Raw genomic sequence first — 21703 nt, forward strand, 5'->3', positions numbered from 1 at the left:
GGTGATTTGTTATAGCAGCAACAGACTAATACACAGAGTTCCAAATTTTCAAGCTACAGATCCTACCAACTCTACCAACTCCTTATTTTTAAGACAGCCCAATCACCTGGGTTTCAGGAAATACCCAGGAATAAAAACAAATCTTCAGAAAACACTCATCTCTGTAATCACCCAAGATCCTCCTAGCTTCTGTCCCCAAAAGTTAGCACTCCTGCTTTACCCAGCGTCTTTCTTTTACTACAGTCCTATGAGCAAGCGCTGTTATCACCACCGTTTGCTTAACCAATGAGGAATCTGAGGCTGAGAGTGTGTGTCACAGGTGTCAGCTGGTGCTGCACCAGATCCCCTGGCCCACCAGGAGCCCATCCCAGCAACTGCTACAGGCTGAGGAAGATTAAGCTTAGCTTAGGGGAATCCACTCCCCTGGAGCTTGCTGGGAGATGATACCAGTTACTTCTCAGTGTGCAGTGAGAACATTCCAGCCCCTCATCCCAGGCTAAACAATTTCTGCGATGCAACTCATGCTCCAGAATCTCTAAGGGATGAGACTGAGGCTAAACTTCTGAAACCAGCATGTTTTCCTTGTCACCTTACAGGTTTCTCCTGAAACTATTTCTGTGGCTGACTCCTTTATCTAAGAAACCCCTTCTCAGGCTCTGTTCTAATGGACCTGACCTAAGAGGGATGCAGTGAACTCACATTTCACAGGGATTCGAACTCAAGTAATCTCTGCCCAGAGCCTTTGCTCCATAATATGTAACCTTCTCAAGTCTTAACTCCTTTTGATTCTACTGCTTCTACTGCTTCTTTGATTCTACTGATTTCTAACCACTCATGCTCAAATTGAATCTCCTTCCTTGTTCCTCTAAGCTTTTCTTTTAGAGGTCTGAGGAATAGTTTTACCCCTCAGGCTCCTCCCACTCTTGACCACCTCAGTAGACCATATGACCTCAAGTTTGCCTCTCAGGACTCATCGGCTGCTAAGAGCCTGTTTCTCTGATGCTCCACTGGAGCTCCCCCCAGTCCACAGCAAAGAATAACTCAGGCACAGAGGACTGGCCTCCACAGATGAAGCTAGAAAAATACAGCATGGCCCTTTATATCCACAAAGGAAGCCATCCCTTCTCCTCAGGGAATGAGACCGAAGCCGTTTTCTGATGGTTGAATGGATTTATGCTGAGACAGGCATGCCCTTTCTAGCGTCCTTGTTGCAAAGGTACACATTTGTCAGAATTCAGTTTTGGTATCTGACACTTTGGCCAAAATGGAAGTTGTAGAACAGTCCCTGCCCAATGCATCACCCAGGTTTCAAATAACGTAAAATAAGAGAATGATATGGGAAGAAGAGTAGGGGTTTTGGAGTCATACCAATGTAAGCTCTAATGTAGATTCTACCATGGGTTTTAATCTCTTTGAGCCTCAGTTTCCTCATATGTAAAATAGCCTAGTAATATGAACACCTCTCAAACCATTATGAGGACGAAATTCATTCCAAGTGTAAAGTCTAATCCCCATGCCTGTATATAATAATCACCAGGAAATATGCATTCCCTTCCTTCAAGAAAATTGCTCTTCTACTGTTTTTTATTTTTTTTTTTTTTGCCACTATTGTTTGTTCTCCCCTGGGATGGTGTACCTACGAGTATGTCACTAAGTATTAGGAATATTAAGCATAATTCATTGAGTGCTTATTGCATAGCAGGCATTGTGCCAGTGCTTTACGTTACCTCAGTTATTTAATTCTTATGACAAGTGAATAAAGAGTTAAAAAATAGCTACCCGTTTCACAGATGAAGTCTCTGAGACACTGGAATGTTAAATAACTTGCCTAAGTTCAAAAAAACTTACAATCTGCGATTGGTTGAACCAAAATATGGACCTGTGTCTGACTCTAGAATCCTTCCCCTGTGCTTTTCTTTTTTTTTTTTTTAAATTTCGAGAATACTTTGCTAGTTTTCTAGATGGATTTTCACAATGTGATAACCCCTGAATTGAAAACAGAAACACAAAAGTATCTGTTTTAGGTCTTCCCATGACATTGTTGTAGACATTTTAAAAATACATGGGCAGAGAAATGGCTTTCGGGGGCACTGATGAAGGAGCTAGAGATATAGACTCAAGGATACAGACTCTGCTCTCATGTCCCAGATAAGGAGTGGTCTCCCTTGTGCTGTACATAGATCAAGAACCAGCAGAACCAACTCAGTGTTTATAAACATTCCCTTTAAAAGTGCATGGATTTTTTTACCTGAATTCTTCTGGAGTGGTGAAATATAGCTCAGCAGACTAGACTTGAGGCATAGTGAGGTTTCAGGTGCTGTCCCAGCCCCAGGAAGTTATTGGGTAGAGGACATGCTTGACTGATGGACCAAGAGACTCTAGGGAAACCCCTGTACACACATCCATCTACCCTGGTTTTGTGGGGTCTCCTGCTTTTCTTAGGTGCTGTGCCCTTGACTAGATAAATTAGGAGCACACAGTTTTCACAGCGTTTTAGAGGAAGATCTTCATGCAGACCCATAACCTACCAACAATTCTTCATTACTGGTCTCATTGTCAAATACAGTGAGAGAAATCTGTGTCTTATAATTATGAAAGCAGGGACAGAAAATGCAACTGGAAAACTACAAGAAAAAAAAAAACTAATAGTGGGGGAAGGGAATGAAAGCTAACCTGATCAAACCAGCAAAATAAGAAAAGGAAAAAGAAGTAATAAACAATGTATAGGAGATAAACTATACAGAGAAAACTGTAAAATCGTATTTGAAAGCCTGAAACAAAAACCAAACAGATGGAAAGATATACCACATACTTGAACAACAGGACTATGACAGAAATGCCAATTACATACATTTAATGTGATTTAACTTAGAATCTTGGGCTTCCCAGGTGGTGCTAGTGGTAAAGAAGACATATGCCAATGGAGGAGACACAAGAAACATGGGTTTGATCCTTGGGTCAGGAAGATCCCCTGGGAGGAGGGCATGGCAACCCACTCCAGTATTTTTGTCTGGAGAATCCCACAGACAGAGGAGACTGGCGGGCTACAGTCCATGGGGTCACAAAGAGTCGGACACACAACTGAAGCACCTTAGCACACATGCACACAACTTAGAATCATAATGGGATTTTCTTGGGGAGTGGGTAAAGAGTGGGTAAAAGGATCCTGGAATTTATACAGAGGTATATTTGCCTGACAATGGCCAACCATATAAAAGAACAGTGAGGGAGAGCTTGTATTGGAAGATACCAGAAAAATCCATACAGCCACAGTAAAAATGCACTGGTACAGAAATCAACAAGTAGATCAGTGGACTAGAATATATAAACCAGAAATTTATCTCAATATATATAAGATTCTAATATTTCACGAATATTCAATTCAGTAAGGAAAAAAACATATTTTAGTCAGTGATACTGGATCAATTTATCCTTTTGGAAGAAGATAAAAGTGAACTTTCATATTAAACTCCATAGCAAAATAAGTTTCACATGCATGAATATTTAAATGCAAAATGACAAAACAATAAAAAAAAAAATCCTTCCCAGTAAAGCTGCTGCTGCTACTGCTAAGTTGCTTCAGTCGTGTCCGACTCTGTGTGACCCCATAGACGGCAGCCCACCAGGCTCCCCCATCCCTGGGATTCTCCAGGCAAGAACACTGGAGTGGGTTGCCATTTCCTTCTCCAATGCATGAAAGTGAAAAGTGAAAGTGAAGTTGCTCAGTCGTGTCCGAACCTCAGCGACCCCATGGACTGCAGCCTACCAGGCTCCTCCATCCATGGGATTTTCCAGGCAAGAGTACTGGAGTGGGATGCCATTGCCTTCTCCATCCCAGTAAAGCTAGAAGACTTCATATATGATATAGAATGGAAATGCATAAAAAAGAGGTATCTTTTGACTCTATGGAAATATTTAAATTTTGTTTGTCAAAAAATACCATATACAAAGTACAATGGATGAGAAATATATTGAGGGGGAAATACTATAATATGAATGACATAAAACTTTAACATCTATAATATTTTTTAAAGTTCTCATAAATTGACAAGAAAATGATACATAAATGTTTCTCCACACATCACTGGTACAAATGTGAAATATTATAGCTTCTTAGGAACAGTAGGAAACTATCCTATAGGGCAAAAAAAAAAAAAGAATATACACATAATAAGAGTATTTAGTGCCACAGTATTTATTATGGAGAAATAACTGGAGACACAGTGTAACCCCTCAACAAGACATCAGTCAGCTGTGTTAGACTAGGGGTCCCCAACCTCTGGGATCTAATGCCTGATGATCTGAGGTGAAGCTGATGTAATAATAATAGAAACAAAGTACACAATAAATGTAACGCACATGAATCACCCCAAAACCATGTCCCCCACCCCATCCAAGGAAAAACTGTCTACCTTGACACTAGTCCCTCATGCCCAAAAGGGTGGATGCCGCTGTGTTAAGAGTCCATTCACACCATGGACTTTTAGGCAGCCACTGAAAACAATGATGTAAAGGCAGGTGCGTGGTGTACACACATGTGTATGCGTGTGTGTGTGTGTGTATCTCCACGTGAGCATGGAGAAAAAGTGTATCAGGGTTATTGAGATGGATTATAGGTGGGGAAGATAAAAGTGATGAGAGGGAAAGGGGAAGGCGGTAGAGGTGAGGACAGGAAAGGAACAATATTTCACACAGAAAAAGCATGTATAAAATCACATTGTCTTTATAAGAATGCATATAAGTATATATAAGAGAAAATCAACATTTTAAAAGTTTTTTTTTTTTTTTGCTCAAACTTCTTTATCTAAGAGCTCTTAACCAATTTAGAGTTATTAATTCAAATTGTGGCATGTCAATGAGAGTTTGCTGTATGGCTCAGGAAACTCAAAGGGGGGCTCTGTATCAACCTAGAGGGGTGGGATGGAGAGGGAGATGGGAGGGAGTTTCAAAAGGGAGGGGATATACATATAGCTATGACTGATTCATGCTGAGGTTTCACAGAAAACAGCAAAATTCTGTAAGGTAATTATTGTTCAATAAAAAATAGACAAATTTAAAAATTAAAACAAAATTGTGGCATGTGTGCTCAGTCGTGTCCAACTCTTTGAGACCCCTTGGACTGTAGCCCACCAGGCTCCTCTGTCCATGGGGATTCTCCAGGCAAGAATACTGGAGTGGGTTGCCATGCCCTCTTTAAATGGGTGATTTTTTTTTTCAATGAATTAAAGCTAAGCAGTAGTTTGAAAAGAAATCTTTCTAATGATACAGAGTTCATATTTTTGAGATTTTTATTGTTTATCTTTGCTACACAGTTTTCTATACTAATCTGAATCTAGGAGAATAGACTAATGCTTAGGCCTATAATTCTCAAACTGTAGCTTCTATCAGAATCACCAGAGAGCTTATGAGAAGACAAAACGCTTGACTACCAGGCTCCACCCTCCCACCTACCCCTACACCCCCACTCCCCAACTCCAAGATTCTGAGTCAGTAGGTCTGAATTAAGACTAAAGAATTTGTATTCCTGACAAGTTCCCCAGGGAGTCTGACCCTGTTGACCTGGGAAATACATTTTGAGTCCCAATGCTCGAAAGCAAGCTAGTGTCTACATGAGGAAAATGACTCACAGCATGTCCCCTCCACTGCAGTTGTACTCACATTTAAGCCAGCTTTCTTCCAATAATAGTTGCTATACTGGTTAATCATGCACTTTGTTTTTTCCTTAAACTTTTCTTCTGAATCCATAGACCACCAAGGATCCAGGTTTCCATTTTTATCATATTTTCGACCTGGCCAAAAGGAAAGTTAAAATATATTTGCATTATTTATGGAAACAAATAAATTTCTGCACCTTCCCTTTCCTTCACTTCAACAAGCCTTGAAAACACAGTCAGGGACCACTCCTGGAAGCACTTCCTGCTTTCTCTCCAGTGTCACAGGTTAATTAATTGTAAAAAGTAAAGAAAGGAGAAAAAGGTCTGAGGAAGTTCTTTACTTCTAAAGCAACCAAGGATACTTTAAGGTTTATCAACTTATGGCATGTACCATTCTTGACCAATCTCAGATTGTTTCTACCTGCTCTGACCCCAAATATTCTCTAAATTATGAAATGAAATGGCTGCCTTCAGAAAGCCCACGGAAGGAGTCAAAGCACCACTGCCTGTGAAATTCCAAATGATCCATAGGAACAGCCTCAGTGAGTCACTCACACCCTGCGACCACAGCCCCTGACTCAGCGCTAAAAGGACTGTGTTTCCTCCAAGTTGCCAGCAGCCAAGAGACATATAAAACCTCTCTTATGAATCATTCCACAGCCATCAGTGTAGATGGAAGGCCCATCTGTCCTGCTCTGACAAGGAAGGTTGCTCTAAAAAGAGAACTTGGAACAAGAATGGAAATCTCCAAAACACAATGGAAATAAAGATGAGTTATACATGCTTTTTTGCTACAGGTTCATTGTTCATTTTCCCTGTATCCCTCAAAAAAAAAAAAAAAAAAAAAACACAACAACAACAACTCTAGGTGTATCTGGACTATCTCCTATACTCAAGGTTGTTATTGGTTTAAATTTAATTGCACAGAGAACTTCTCACTGAGCTTAGAAGAAAGTCCCCAAAGCAAAGGTGTTGAGGAAAATGACCCAGAGCTCTTCAGCAAGGCTGCATGCCACTACCACCCCAATCCCCCCACCCCTGGAGAGCTCCAAGTCACTGTCCTTGACCTGCTAACCAAGCAATCATTAAATAGTTACTGTGCAATGCACTCTTCTAAGTATCGGTTACAGATGAAATGCCATCTTTAGATTCTGTCCAAAAGGCTGCCAGAAGATTCTGAGGGACAACTATACTGAAGTTTCCCAGGGAAAAAAAAAGCCTAGAACCAAGAGACCACTACTGGCTTTTGTTTCTTAGCTAAGACTCTCCTCTCAGATAACCCAAATGCAGCTCAGGGGATTCAGGTGACTCCCAGGCAGCTACATTTCAACAGGGAGGGGTGGCAAGGGGAGCAAAAAAACTCCAGTGATTAAGGAAAGGCTGGCTGCTGGGAGTAAAGAATTAACCAGAAGGAGAGGAACCAAAAGGGTCTCTGGCCCTGGGGTAGACATCCAGGAAAGGATGTTGGAGATCTCACAGATATGGAAGAAAGAAGTCCCTCTAAACAGTGTTGCCTTGGGCTAGGCAGTTCCTGAGCCTGCTCTGTATATCACTGTGTGCCAGGCTCGCTCTGTCCACGGAATTCTCCAGGCAAGAATATTGGAGTGGGTTGCCATTTCCTTCTCCAGGCGATCTTCCCAACCCAGGGATTGAACCCACGTTTCCTGCTTGGCAGGTGGACTCTTTAACACTGAGCCACCTGGTAAGCCCAAAGGAGAAAGGAGTTCTGATTTAAAATGATGACTTTCAAAGGGCAGTCATTCGTTTAGTTTGTGCAATACTCTGCTCTTTTTGCTTATATGTCATCAAGATACATACCATACTCTATATTATGCATTATCAGGAAAACATAGCCTTTCTAAAAGAAATTCTGAATACATGACAGCATAGAGGAAAACAGAGATTAAACACTGCATAAATCTTGAAATAGTGTAAAGGAATCAGTTAGCCAAGTTTCAAGAATCCTAACTGACTGAGTCCTAACTCGGCAGCATGTATAATCATCTTCAGAGCAAAGCTCACGCCTCTGGGGAGAGCATCTCAAAATGGTGAATAAAGAAAGGAAGAGAAGCTATAAAGTCATTCCTATAACTACTGTGGCAGCTACAGCAATTCAGATCTAAATGCAAAACTAATTTCACTGAAATTACAAGGTCTGCTTTAATTCTACCCCATCTCCAACAGGAACAATTATTTATTTATTGCAAGCTCAAACAACAAGACATGGGGGGAAGTTTTCAATTAGCAATTATACTGCTTTGGATAATCTTCAATCTAAGACGATGCCACTCTCCAAAGATAATAGCAACAATTAACATCCATATCATCAACATGACCATAAAAGCATCAGCTTATACACTGAATCGGTACTTACCATTATTATCAAATCCATGTGTAAATTCATGTCCAACAATTACTCCTATAGCACCATAACTCAGAGATCTATGGCATAAATATATAAATGAGCTAAAATTATAAGCATGAATGTCAGAGCATAATTCTTTATTTTTTTTTCAATGAAAAGCCAAGACAATTTGTTTTCTACTAACCACATCCACAAAATTGTAATAAGAGAAAAAAGTAAACACATCCTTGTCACTGAAATAGACAAAGAAACTATAATTTCTAATGGTGTCACTATGAGCATATATAAGCCTTAGTTTCTACCCAGTGAAATCAGGGATATGAAAGTGATGGTTTCTAAAGTCCCTTTCAGCCCTAAGGCTTCTGTGGGTATATACCCACTCTAACTGCAGTTTATATTTATAAACACCCAAAGCAGTAGCAGGTTTTGAAAAGATCCTGTCAGTATGTTTATACTGTTTATTTTTCATCTGTGAACCTGTTGAAAATTGTTTTCCAAATGTAGACATAAAACAGGAATAGAATAGAGATTAAAAGGGATCACCCTGCTTTGGAAGGTAGTCACATTCCTCTGCTTCTGTGACAGACAAATTCACAGGTGGACAGCAAAGACTATGAAGCCTGAACCAGATTTGGAAAAGGTGTTAGAGTATTTCTGTTCACCTACAAAGGTGAACGCTGACAATTCCACACACCCTGAATGCGTGTGCCCCTCCTCCCACCAAGAGTTAATCTATTTCCTTCCCGCTTGAAACTGGATGGGCCTCGGGACTTGCTGTGGCCACCAGAATGCAGTGCAAGGAGCCAGGTGTGACTTCTGGGCTGAGGCCTTACAGCTTCCATTTGTGTGCCCTCTTGGAAGTCAGTTGCAATGTAAAGAAGTTGGAGTAATGAGCTGGAGATGCCAAGTGAAGCAAGTGAGAGATGCCAAACGTTGAGAGACATCTAAAGGACGAGAGAAGCCCAGCCATTCGAGCCAGCCCAACCAAGGCACCAGACATGTGAGTGAAGTCATCTTAGATCCCATGGCCCCAGTCGAGCTGCTGAGCCAATACTACACGGAGCAGAAATAAGCTGTCTTGACTGGAATACTGCCCCAACTGCAGAATCATGAGCTAACAGTGGTGGCACTTTGTTACACAGCAATAGGTAACTAAAAGAAAACACATAAATGATGTATCAGGAAATCAGTAAGGGGGTTTCCCTATGTATATGTCTGGGATCTTCTTTCAACTAAAAGTTCCCTGAAGACAAAACCCTTATCTACTTGATTGCTGCTAAATTCTCTGGACTTAGGACACTGTAAATGAGTAACAATGATTTAACTAACTGATTAATTTAACCATTTCTTGCAAGTGACAGATCAATATGCTACTTATTTTAGTCATTCAATGTGCGCATGAGGATTATAGACAACTTTAAATCCTTGTTATAAGGATTCTTCCTGAGATTTGTAATTATACAAAAATATTTCACAGTTGATTCCTGACATGCAACATCAAAATCACCCAGCACTAGATAGGACTTATAAGTGGAAGGAACAAGAAATTTGAAGCAACATGTTATTACAGGACATAATGATCCTTAACATGCTAATTGCTTGTCAAAACTATACTCAAGGAAGTGCTGCAAGATTTAATTTTTCCCCTTGGTGGCAATTCCTTCCTTTGTTATTTCTTTCCTGCAAGGTAATTTGCATTTGAAAAAAATGCTTTCCTACTGTTTTTCCATCATTGCAAACCTTCATTAAAGAAGTGAGAGTAAAACGATGCATTTCAATCATAGAGCTATGAGAGCAGGGTGGGACAAACTTGTAATTCTACACAGAGCTAATTTTTGCCGCAGTAGCTCTCACTATGCAGCCTGTAACATTTCGTTTTTCTAGGACTCTTAGCTCCAAGAATAGTACTCAGTCCTCTACAAGCCTCAGTCAATGCTGTTGACTGGATGAATTTAAGGGATGAACCACGGGGGCTTATAGCAACTGCTCTGCAATAAATGTCCTTTAAGAGGGAGGCCTGGCAGGCTGCGATTCATGGGGTCGCAAAGAGTCAGACACGACTGAGCGACTGAACTGACTGAACTGAACCGACTAAGAGGGACTGCTCCAAAGAGCTTCCTATTCACAAAGGGTAATAGAGAATTCAGAAAATGATTGAATCATTGTAAGTTTCAATTCTCAGTTACATAATCACAATCCTTTGGACAAGAGACAAAAAGTAAAAGTAATTTTAGATGACTAAGCCTGACAATGATAATGTTTCATAACACTAAATTTGCATCTTTCATTTTATCAATGGACATTATTTAAATTAGCATGTCATAAAAATAAATAAATAAATTCGTATGCCTTTTAAAATGTGACTGGCTGGCCAGAAACAAGAAGACTCCTGCAGAGAAAATCTAGCCTTCCAAAAATAAAATGAAAAAGATGACAATTTTTCCACCCACTCAGTTTCTCTTTTGTTCTTACCACCCAATGGGTTTCACATATGCACAGGATTTGCTGTCAACAACAAAGCAACTGTGATCTCACTCTGTCATCAAGCAAAGGCTACTCTATGCCTGGTGTGGAAATTCATAAAAATCTCAGAGTTACAAGCAGCTTTAAGGTCATCTAGTTCAATTCCTTAGCAGAGGCATAGGTCCCTTCTACAAAAAACCCATTCAAATGATCCTAAGAATTCTCTTCTTAGGTGTGTCCGATAACCAGGAGCTCATCCCCTTCTGAGGCGGCCCATTCCCTCTTTGAGTAGTTCTAGATAAAACAGTGCTCCGTAATGCTGACCTGGAATCTCTCTCCTATCTATTGGTCTGGTGGAGTGGTACAAGGTGTTCTAACTGAATACCCTCTGACCTCCCCAAATTTACTAAATGATTTTGCCACCCTAACTTTCTTTCAAAAACGTGAAGATGCTTATGAGGTTATCCCTCAAGTACTCTCTTCTCAAGTTCTTTCAACTCTTTCTCTTCAGTCATGAATTTGAGGCCAGCAATTTCCAAAACACAGGAAAAACAGAGGTTAGGAACTCTGAATTAAACACATTTAGATAGAATTTTCTTGCAGAACTTCTTGGGAATTTCTATGCTGCTAAGTACTGTGATTCTCCAAAAGAAAGGGAAGGGAAGGACGATTCACCTCCATTACTACTTCATGGGACACACACTTTGGAATATGCTGTCCTAGGCCATTTAAAATCCTGATTTTTTTCTCTGGAAACAATTCAGCTTGTTGATATCACCACAGTTAGACACAACACTCATGAGGGGGCTAAGCTGACCAGTATGAGGAGAGGGAATATCCACTCATTGGATCTGGAGGAGATCCATCTAGAAGAGATGGATATATGGGAACCCATCTCACTACACTGTGATTCCCATCTCAACAGCATCACCATATTTCCAATGCTAAGTGTCCAAAAGATGCTTAATAATTATTGAATGGGTATCTTAACAGAGGATGGAAGGTTTCAATGCAAAACATAGAACCCCTAGGAAAAAAATAAAAATCTCTCTCTTGCTCAGCATAAAGGTAAACATCAACATTTCCTAAGTTTCTATGATTTTGACTTTTATATCAGAAAATCATCTCATGGACATGATAAACAAATTCACTGATCAATAAATTCAAACTCCAACCTGACTATGTCCAAGTGTCCAGGCATATAACCACAATAACAGAAGATTAGTTTAATTACTAATGATAAGCAACATCAAAAAATTCTAGGACCCTCTTTAGTTTGAAGCAAGCTTAGCGAATATTCAGTCTGTCTTTAACTTTATGGAAATATATATAAATTTCTAATCTTTTTTTTTAATTTTATTTTATTTTTAAACTTTACATAATTGTATTAGTTTTGCCAAATATCAAAATGAATCTGCCACAGGTATACATGTGTTCCCCATCCTGAACCCTCTAATCTTAACAATACAAAAAAATTTGATTACAAATATCTAAACACTGATTAAAACTCTCTGAACACTGATGAAAACTGCTGACAAAGGTCTCTCTAGTCAAAACTATGGTTTTTCCAGTAGTCATGTATGGACTGTGAGAGTTGGACTATAAAGCAAGCTGAGTGCAGAATTGATGCTCTTGAACTGTAGTGTTGGAGAAGACTATTGCTGCTGCTGCCAAGTCGCTTCAGTCATGTCTGACTCTGTGCGACCCCAGAGATGGCAGCCCACCAGGCTCCCCTGTCCCTGGGATTCTCCAGGCAAGAACACTGGAGTGGGCGGCCATTTCCTTCTCCAATGCATGAAAGTGAAAAGTGAAAGTGAAGTCACTCAGTCATGTCTGACTCTTAGCAACCCCATGGACTGCAGCCTACCAGGCTCCTCCGTCCATGAGATTGTCTGAGTACTGGAGTGAGTTGCCACTGCCTTCTCAGGAAGACTATTTGAGAGTCTTCTGAACTGCAAGGAGATCAAACTAGTCGATCCTAAAGGAAATCAGTCCTGAATATTCATTGGAAGGACTGATGCTGAAGCTGAAGCTCCAATACTTTGGCTACCTGATGCAAAGAACTGACTCACTGGAAAAGACCCTGATGCTGGAAAAGATTGAAGGCAGGAAGAGAAGGGGATGACAGAGGATGAGATGGTTCAATGGCATCCTTAACTCAATGGGCATGAGTTTGAGCAAGCTCTGGGAGTTGGTAATGTACAAGGAAGCCTGGCGTGCTGCAGTCCATGGGGTCACAAAAAGTTGGACACGACTGAGCGACTGAACTGCTGAAACCTGGGATGATATGAATGGATTTTGTCCATACAAACTGGTCAATTTTATTTATGCTAATGACAGTGCTTCCCTATTGTAGGCTTTATTGATGCCTGATCCTGTCCCTGGGCACTCACCATTTTTAAGCACACCAATCTGACAGCTTCCAACTGGCAGCACCTGAAACTAGTTGCCTGAGAGCTTTCTCTGGCCACCAGAGCCCTCTAGGCTTATGCAGGGCAATGCCAGTGAGTTAAAACACCCAGTGGCAGCCTTCAATCAGTTGTGGAAAGTGAGTTGGAAGACAAATACCCCAGTTCCCTTGCCCTGAGATGAAATTGTGCTGAAGCTTATTCTACAATTTTCCAGCAGAAATGAATTCAAGTTGCCTGCAGTAATAATTGGCTTTAAAAAAAAGTGAAGGAGAATTTCCCTGGTGGTCCATCGGTTAAGAATCCACCTGCCAATGCAGGGCACATAGGTTTGCTCCCTGATCCAGGAAGATCCCACATGCTTCAGAGCAACTAAGCCCATGTGACATGACCACTGAAGCCCGTGCGCCTAGAGCCAGTGCTCCACAACAAGAGAAGCCACCACAATGAGACGCCTGTGCACCACAACTAGGGAGCAGCTCCTGGTCTCTGCCACTAGGGAAAGCCCTCCTGAAGCAACGAGGAGCCAGAGCAGCCAAGAAGAAATAATTTTTTTAAGTGGAGGAGAAGGCAGATAAGGAGAGCCAGAATGAGATGTGATTATGAATGAATGAATGGTCAGAGTAATGCAACTTTGCTAGTTTGGAAGATGGAGGAAGAGCACCAAGAGCCAAGGAATGTGGGCCACCTCCAGAAGCTAGACAAGGCAAGCAAACAGACTCCTCCCTATAGCTTCCAGAAAGAAATGCTGCCCTAACAACATCTTGTGTTTAGCACAGAGAGACCCAGGTTGGAGTTCTGACCTATAGAACTGTAAGCTAATAAATTTACATCATTTTAAGCCACTTCATCAGAGAAGGCGATGGCACCCCACTCCAGTACTCTTGCCTGGAAAATCCCATGGATGGAGGAGCCTGGTAGGCTGCAGTCCATGGGGTCGCTAGGAGTCGGACACAACTGGGCGACCTCACTTTCACTTTTCACTTTCATGCATTGGAGAAGGAAATGGAAACCCACTCCAGTGTTCTTGCCTGGAGAATCCCAGGGACGGGGGAGGTTCTGGTGGGCTGCTGTCTATGGGGTCGCACAGAGTCAGACACGACTGAAGCGACTTAGCAGCAGCAGCAGCAGCAAGCCACTTCATTTGTGATAACTCATTATGGCCATCATAGAAAATTCATCTGACACAGTTAATTGGTTTCCTTCCTTCCCTGTCCCACTTGCTCACTGCCCTGGTGGTATTTCCTGGTGTCACCTCTGAGGAGAACTACTTGCACTTGAATCCTAGTTACAGAATCTGCTTCTGGGAAAGCTCAAATAACAACATTGCCACTGTATTTCTCTTATTTATATATGTATGTGATCCTATGTCTTTTTAACCTGCAGAATCATATTCAAATTGTCACTGATCCAAAGCAAAATATAAGTGACTATTAAAATCAAGACTACATTTTTTTGTGCATTAAATCATCAGAGCAAGCAAAGGCACATAATAAAAGTGATATAACTGACAATGATTATTAGAATTCCCACTATGTCTGGAAATTCTGAATTACATGAGTCTACAGTAAGTTGGTATTGACAGCCTCTAAAGTGAAATCCATAACTCCAGACACTGTCCATTTCTGACCTGTTGTATAGCTACCCAGATTATGCTTCTAAAGACAAACTTCATTATCTCTACTTGCTCAAAAACGTCAGTATCTTCTATTGCCTAATGTCCAGGCTCCTTACTGGAATTCAGAGCACTCCAATATCAAACATCAACCTCCTTTTCCAGACTTCTTTTCTACTATTTCCCTTCAAATAACACTTGGACTCACCAAACCAGACTCTTTGCTATTCTAAAAGCAATTTTCTTCCCTTTTTTCACGTCGTTTCTTCCATTTGGAATGGGTTTAAATCCATCACCATAAAGTCAAATCCCAACAGTCCTTTAAGGTTCACGTATTTCCAGTATGCATCAATACATAAAAAGCAAATGCATAACAAATGAAAGCTCCCTGTGTACAGGTTAGCCTTCTTATCCAATCATACACCCTGGTAACAAGCATCAGGAAACAGCTAACATGATGAGAATAGGGACTACCCATGCTGGTTTCCATGCCTTCTTTTATTAGGTTTTGCTTTTGGTTTGTTTGTTTGTTTTTACTTTATATTCTGTGCTCTGCCAAACATCATGTTCTTCCTTTCCTGTCAGTAACTGATTTCTCTTATTAGTTTACTTACCGAGGATATTCTGTTCCCCAAAAGAAAGGCTTCTGGAGTTCTCCTGCTGGAAATCCTAGGAGAAAGACAAACAAACACAACCGTAAGGGATATAGAGATTGATTTGATGATGAGTACCTGACTGTAGCCTTAGTCTTAGAGTTTCAAAGGCCCATCAGAAAGGTACTCCTCATGGAGCTGGGAGCCCTCGAATAGATCCAACTGCCTCTAAGATATTAATTCAACTGAGTTTGAAACCAGTGCCTTCCATCAGTTTCAAGGAGACCATTTTGTGTAGATACACTATGGGCAGTAGTGCAGGCTGCTGTGAGAGGGGTTCCTTCAGACACAGCACATGAGAGGCTTCCAGCTGTCCTGCAGCTTCCCCTGACACAGAAAGGGTTGGCTTCACGGGTGCACAACCAGTGCAGTCACACAGGGCCCCGTGCAAAAGAACCTCACACTGGATTGAACGCTCTGTTGTCACTGTCTGAAACACTTAACAATTTTATGTTTGAATGTGATTTTGGCAGTGGAGACCAAGGGGACAATAAAGCACGTTTGTGAGTAAAGGAGCCACGCACGACGTTTCTGTCCACAGTTCCTATTACGCTCTATTTGCACACAGCATACAAGATGCTCCCTGGAAGCACAGAACTCTGGTAGACCCACAACACGTGTGAATTCAGCAAGATTCAAAGCAAGCACAAGTGTGTTACATCTAGGACTGAGTAAGTGGAGGTTCTGACAGCCACAAAAGGGCTCTTTCAACTGGAACCAGAATTTGCCTTGACCACCAAAAGGCAGCAGTGGCATTCTAACCATGTGAATAAGAAGTCTATCTTATTAGATAGATAAGAATTCTATCTTACTCCTGTTACTTCACTGCATTAGGCAATCACATACACCAAAATGATGACATAAGAGGAAAGGGAAAGATAGGACTACCCCTGATCTCTTTCCCTTTCAGCCCTTCCTTATTCATCAGTATACCAAAGGTAGAGATTGTTGATAGAATGCACATGTAATAAGAAATGAAATAAAACCTTCTGAATTAGTTTTCTGCAGTGTTTCCACCATCCTGACAAGAAGAAAATACATCCTCATGTATAGAAAATACAAACTATAATTTTGGTGATTCCATAGCTCAAGTAAAAGTTCTTGTATCTGTATTTGTTTTGGCATTGTACAATATAAAGATGAATGGTAAAATAATGCTGATGATTTAAATTTTTAATTTTCCTTCCAACTCACAGTACTAAATAGCAGATAAAAAATACTGTGACCAGTCTACAGAATGAGAGACTTTGGAAGGAAGGCCAAAGCTTTCTATTGCAGCCCCTTGACAGCACTTTTTCCTGCTTTCTGAAAAGGAGGTCCCTGTTTCTTCATTTGGTACCGAGCCCCACAAATGATGTAGCTGGCCCAGGGTACAGATGAGTGGGAGAAATGCCTTGCTTTGCTTTGCCACTGCAACTCACCATAAATTTTGTACCCTAGAATGGATCCTAGGAGCTGCACTTATAAGTCATTACAACTGGGAATTGCGATGAATAGTAACAAAAAAGAAAATTAGAAAGAGATCCTTTCTGCAACATCCCTGCCTGTTACAGGGCTACCGCTCAAGGCTCCTAGAGACTGAAAGCTCTTTCATGAGTTCAAAGGTTTTCTCTCCCTTCTTTTCCTCTCAACAACCTGTCTACCTCCCCTCCAAGATAGGATATTATGAGTCATGAGGGCAGGAAAGCAGGTTCTTAATTTAGAAGTGAAGTATTAATTTGTACAATTCATATATATATTATTTATATTTTCTTAATAACATCATAGTTTGCAATATCAGGGTACAAAAACCTTATTGTACAATGGAGATGGATCCAGCCTGGAGTCCTCTCTCTTCCTGCTGCTTTCACATAATGGAAACTGCAGAGGGGTGATGTCAAATTAATCTTCATAATTTCCACATTTTCTTAAATATCCTTGGCATCTTTACATCAAAATTCCATCCTCTTTTTGGTGATTACCTTTAGTAAGTCATTCTGACTTAGATATATATATATATATATATATGCAAATATATACATATATATGCAAATCACAGTGTTTGTATGAAAATTCTGACTCATATATCATCAAAAAGCAATGATCTTTGCTAATAAGAACAATGATCATAGACCAATGTGATTTAATTATTAAATCATTATGGCTTTCTTGCTTGGTAATGTGCCCAGCTGGCAGCATTTATGTCCACTGTCAACCCCCTTACAGGAAAGCATCTGACACCTGCCTGAGCCTCCTTTCTGCTGCTGTCGCTGTTACAGGCCCCAGACTCGCCAGCCTCAGCCATCATGCTCCCCTGATCATCTGGATCTTCACAGCTTGTCAGGGCCAGGGAACCCAACACTGATCCACACAAGAATCTGATGCCCTTAGGACCGTTTAGCTGAAGTGAATGGATTCACAGTTTAAGCTGCATTTTTGGAGATGTCAACTGGCAAGAGTGACAGATCAAATTTCAACAGGGCCAACTCGGTATCTTATCTCATAAAGTGAGTGAGTTCTATTGAGCAAAGGGAGAAGTGAAAATAATTAAATAAATGGAAATGGGATTCTTTTTCTTTTTCTCTCCCTTTTTAATAGGCTTTTCTTATCTTTTCTTGCATATTTATTTTATCTCCTCTTCTTCCCATTTCAGCACTGCCTTGCCACCTATTTCAAACTTTTCAAGATTCTTTTTCTATCTGTATATTTATGGGAGACATTCCTTACAAGGTAAATTCGTATGTGTGCATATGTATGTACACATAAATACACATACATATATGAACATGAGAGGAGAAAGGGAGGGAGAGGGAGGAAAGAGAAATTTGACTGTTGGACTGGCAAAAATTAATCAATTTAATAATAGGTAATATTGGCCAGGGTGTAGGAAGCATGTTAGTGGGAGTATAAATTGTTGCGAGCATTTTGGAAAGCAATTTAGTCATCTCTTAAACCTTGAAATGCCAGTGGTTCTCCAATTTTGCCATGCATCAGAATCACCTTATTGAAATACAGATTACTGGGCCCCACCCTTAGAGTTTCTGAGTCAGTAGGTCCAGAGAGGTGGTTAGGAATTTGCATCTCTAACAAGTCCCCCTGAGAGGCTGATGCTTGGACAACCACACTTCAAGCACCACTGCCCAATCACTGGTTCACATGCACTGCAGAGTCATGACTAAATACGTTTATTGCTGCATCGCTGTAACTGAGAAAAGCGTGCAACAACCTAGATGTCCAACAGGAGGGGAATGACTTGATGATATAACCATTTTATGGACTGCTGTGCAGCAAAGGAAGAGTCAAGAGGTAGATCTCCATCTTAAAGCATGGGAAACACTCTAAGAAATGCTATTGGCATAAATCAGGGCATAGATACAGACATATAAATGCCATTTATATATTTAAAGTAGCCCAGTTTGTGTATATGTATGAAAATTCACACTAAAGGTCTATAAAATACATATCAAAGTGGTCACAGTAGTCATATATCTCTTAGAGATCATTGGGATTTGGGGTGGTGGGTGGTTAAAGGAGCTTTGGACATAAATTTAATGTTTTAAATATTGATTAATCAAAGGTAACCATCTGTAATTAAAATAAACTCTTTTAGAAATAAACATATGTGGGGCTTCCCTCGTGGCTCAGTGGTGAAGAATTCACCTGCCAATGCAAGAGACACAGGTTCAATTCCTGATCAGGGAAGATTCCACATGCCATGGAGCAACTAGGCCTATGAGCCACAACTATTGAGCCTGTGCTGGAGAGCCCAGGAGCCACAACCACTGAAGCCCACGTGTCCTAGAGCCTGTGAGAGTAGTCCCACTCACTGCAACTAGAGAAAAGCCCATGCAGCAAAGAAGACCTAACACAGCCAAAAATAAATAAATTTTTTAAAAATAAATAAATGTATGTGTGTTATAGAAAATTCTTCCAAAGATTATCCAAAAACAGTTTATAGTCTACTCAGCTTGCATGGCAGTATTTTGCTCATACATTTGTAAATACCAGCAAATTTCTATTTCAAGCAAAAATACAGCTTGTAGTAAAATAATTTCAAACATTTAACATGAGGCTTCCTGTGTGCTGTTTTGGATCTGTCAAGAATTCTCTGCTCCTTATTAATTCCTGAATATTCAGGAACTAAGAGGAGAGGCAAGCCTCTCCCAGGGGCTGAGGAATCCAGGCATTTCCTTCATTAGTGTTTCTATATGGTGATAAGTACCCTCTTCCCTCTTGTGAACCATACAGTAAAAGTGATTGTTTATAAATCTCTCTCTTTAATATGGATTGCCTATGTTTTATAAGTCTGGAATTTTCCTCTTTATCTTTGCTGAAAATAACTACTTTGTAAGACGGTATATATGCCCACACCATGTTGATTAAAACACCTTTGCTCCATCAGAGCTCTGGTCCCCGTGTCTTTCTTTCTTTCTCTCTCTCTCTCTCCCTCTCTTTTTCAGGCTGATCCCCTGGAGTGCAGAGGCTCTCTGAGTTCACTTTCCTGCCCAGGCTTCTAAGACCCTCTGGAGAAGGTGCTCTGCGCCTTCACCCCATCGAGAGGGTGCCTGAGGCCTTCGTGAATAGAGCAAGCCCCGTGCAGGGACTTCATTGGCTTTCTGTGTAAACCAAGGAATATCAGCCTCTTTCTCTCCTTTACTTTCTTATCGTCAACTCCGGACCACCAAGTCTGGTCCATTAAAGGACCTCAACAACTAAAATTCTGACCAAAAAAAATACTGGCATTTATATGGGCTTCCCAAGTGGTGCTAGTGGTAAAGAATCCTCCTGCCAATACAGGAGATACAAGAGACATGGGTTGGATCCCTGGGTTGGGAAGATCCCCTGGAGATGGGAATGACAACCCACTCCAGTATTCTTGCCTGGAAAATTTCATCAGCAGAGGAGCCTGGCGGGCTACAGTCCATGGGGCCACAAAGAGTTGGACACAGCTATGCATAAACACACATGCTATAATAACCTCATTATTTGGTAGCAAAAAATTCTCTTTCTGAAATCTACAGGTAGGAAAATCATAAGGTCTGCTTCAGGCTTTCTACTTGGTCAGCCTTCCATTTTCACTGCAGTTTCTCATAACTCTACTGATGAATACTGACTAATCTGGTTGCAGTCTAAGCAAAACGGTAACGGTAAAAGGCATAGAGTACTTTTGCTTAGGACACAACTGTGAAAGAACTGATCACATTCACTGGGTCAGGTTCAACTAGTTGGCACTTAAAGTCATAGTTATATCCTAACTGTAGCTACATCTTTCCAGAAAAAGGCAAATGCCTCAATGTCTCTGGGTTCTAGTATTCATTTTATTAGTGTAAAATCATATTAATTAGGTTTTTTTTTTATTATAGGTAAATATAGAGAAAAAACTAGCCCGTTATCCTAAAGCCTAGACCCTAGAAAACAAACATATGTCCTCAGGCATAGCAAATTCAAACTATTGAGCTTTAGGCAAAAACCCAAATGGACTTTTTTGGCCAATCTATTATGCAGAGAGATCAAAATAAAAATTAGTAATTTCTCTTTTTTCTCTCCCCCCAACCCAGAACTTCCCACTACTGTGTTTAAAACTAGCTTTGGATATTTACTCAAATGTCACTTTCTCATTAAGGCTTTCCCTAGTGCTTTTTTAAAGGAGCCAAGTATTATCCTATCCCCCTCAATTGGTTTATATCTCATCATAATACCACCATCTATGGTATCCACATGTTACTTATTGTCTATAAAGTATTGTCTGTCTTTCCCCAATTGGAATGCAAGCTCCGTAACAAAAGGACTTTTATTTACTTTTACCATTCTTTCACTGCAATATCTTCAGAGCTGGAACGATGCCTGGCATGTGGTAAGCACTCAATAAATATTTGTTGAGTAAATGGAATCTGCACTTTGTGAAACTCTAAAGGGTGATGGGGATTAAACATTACCTATAAGTGGGGGTTAGCCAAAGTCTAAAACATTACACAATATTATTAATACTATCGATATGCTACCTCTTGAAGTTTGCATATTCAGCACCAGAATGGGGATATGTTCCATTGTTCAAACTCTGGTTTTTGGTTACCTTCTAGATTAGGGACTCTGTTGGTTCTACTCCCTTATATTCATAGGCAAACTAGTATAGTTTTGAGGTTTGCATATTTTTTTCCAATAAACTCTCAATCAGAAAGCAAATATTGACAAGATAAAAAGACCTGCCCAGCTCCATGCCAATTCCATCACCCCTATGTCCTCTTAGCCCTCCCTACCACCAAAGAATAAAAGTAGGATATTTTCCCTTTTGTGGTTAGAGCATAGGCTACAAACAGAAAATCAGACAAAATACTGATATAGATCAGAGTTCTTTGGTCCTAACAATATTGAACAAACTTAATCTCTTTTCCCTACATTCTTTGTATGTTTTCATGTAATTGCCACATTAATTTTAAGTTCCATATCTGATATCTGTAAGTGTACGGCTCAGAAAGGTTATCATGTGGCAAGTATTTTAAAAGCATTATCTTCCAAAGTTTGGTTATTTTTAGGTGTGAAGTTTTTTAATACATTTACAAATGGTG

At 40.4% G+C, this 21703-nt stretch overlaps 1 protein-coding gene across 4 annotated transcripts in view; it reads right to left on the reverse strand.

The window, feature by feature from the left end:
- Positions 1-21703, reverse strand: part of PHEX (phosphate regulating endopeptidase X-linked) — a 227582-nt gene that overhangs the window by 13259 nt on the left and 192620 nt on the right. For all 4 annotated transcript variants that reach the window (XM_055565587.1, XM_055565586.1, XM_055565589.1 and 1 more), the window contains exons 17-19: positions 15120-15174; positions 8029-8096; positions 5659-5789 (exon numbers count right to left, since the gene is read on the reverse strand). In XM_055565587.1, coding sequence (XP_055421562.1) covers positions 5659-5789; positions 8029-8096; positions 15120-15174 — 254 coding nt within the window. The remainder of the gene's footprint in view (positions 1-5658; positions 5790-8028; positions 8097-15119; positions 15175-21703) is intronic.

Source organism: Bubalus kerabau, chromosome X, assembly GCF_029407905.1.
Source record: "Bubalus kerabau isolate K-KA32 ecotype Philippines breed swamp buffalo chromosome X, PCC_UOA_SB_1v2, whole genome shotgun sequence".
Lineage (NCBI taxonomy): Eukaryota > Metazoa > Chordata > Mammalia > Artiodactyla > Bovidae > Bubalus > Bubalus kerabau.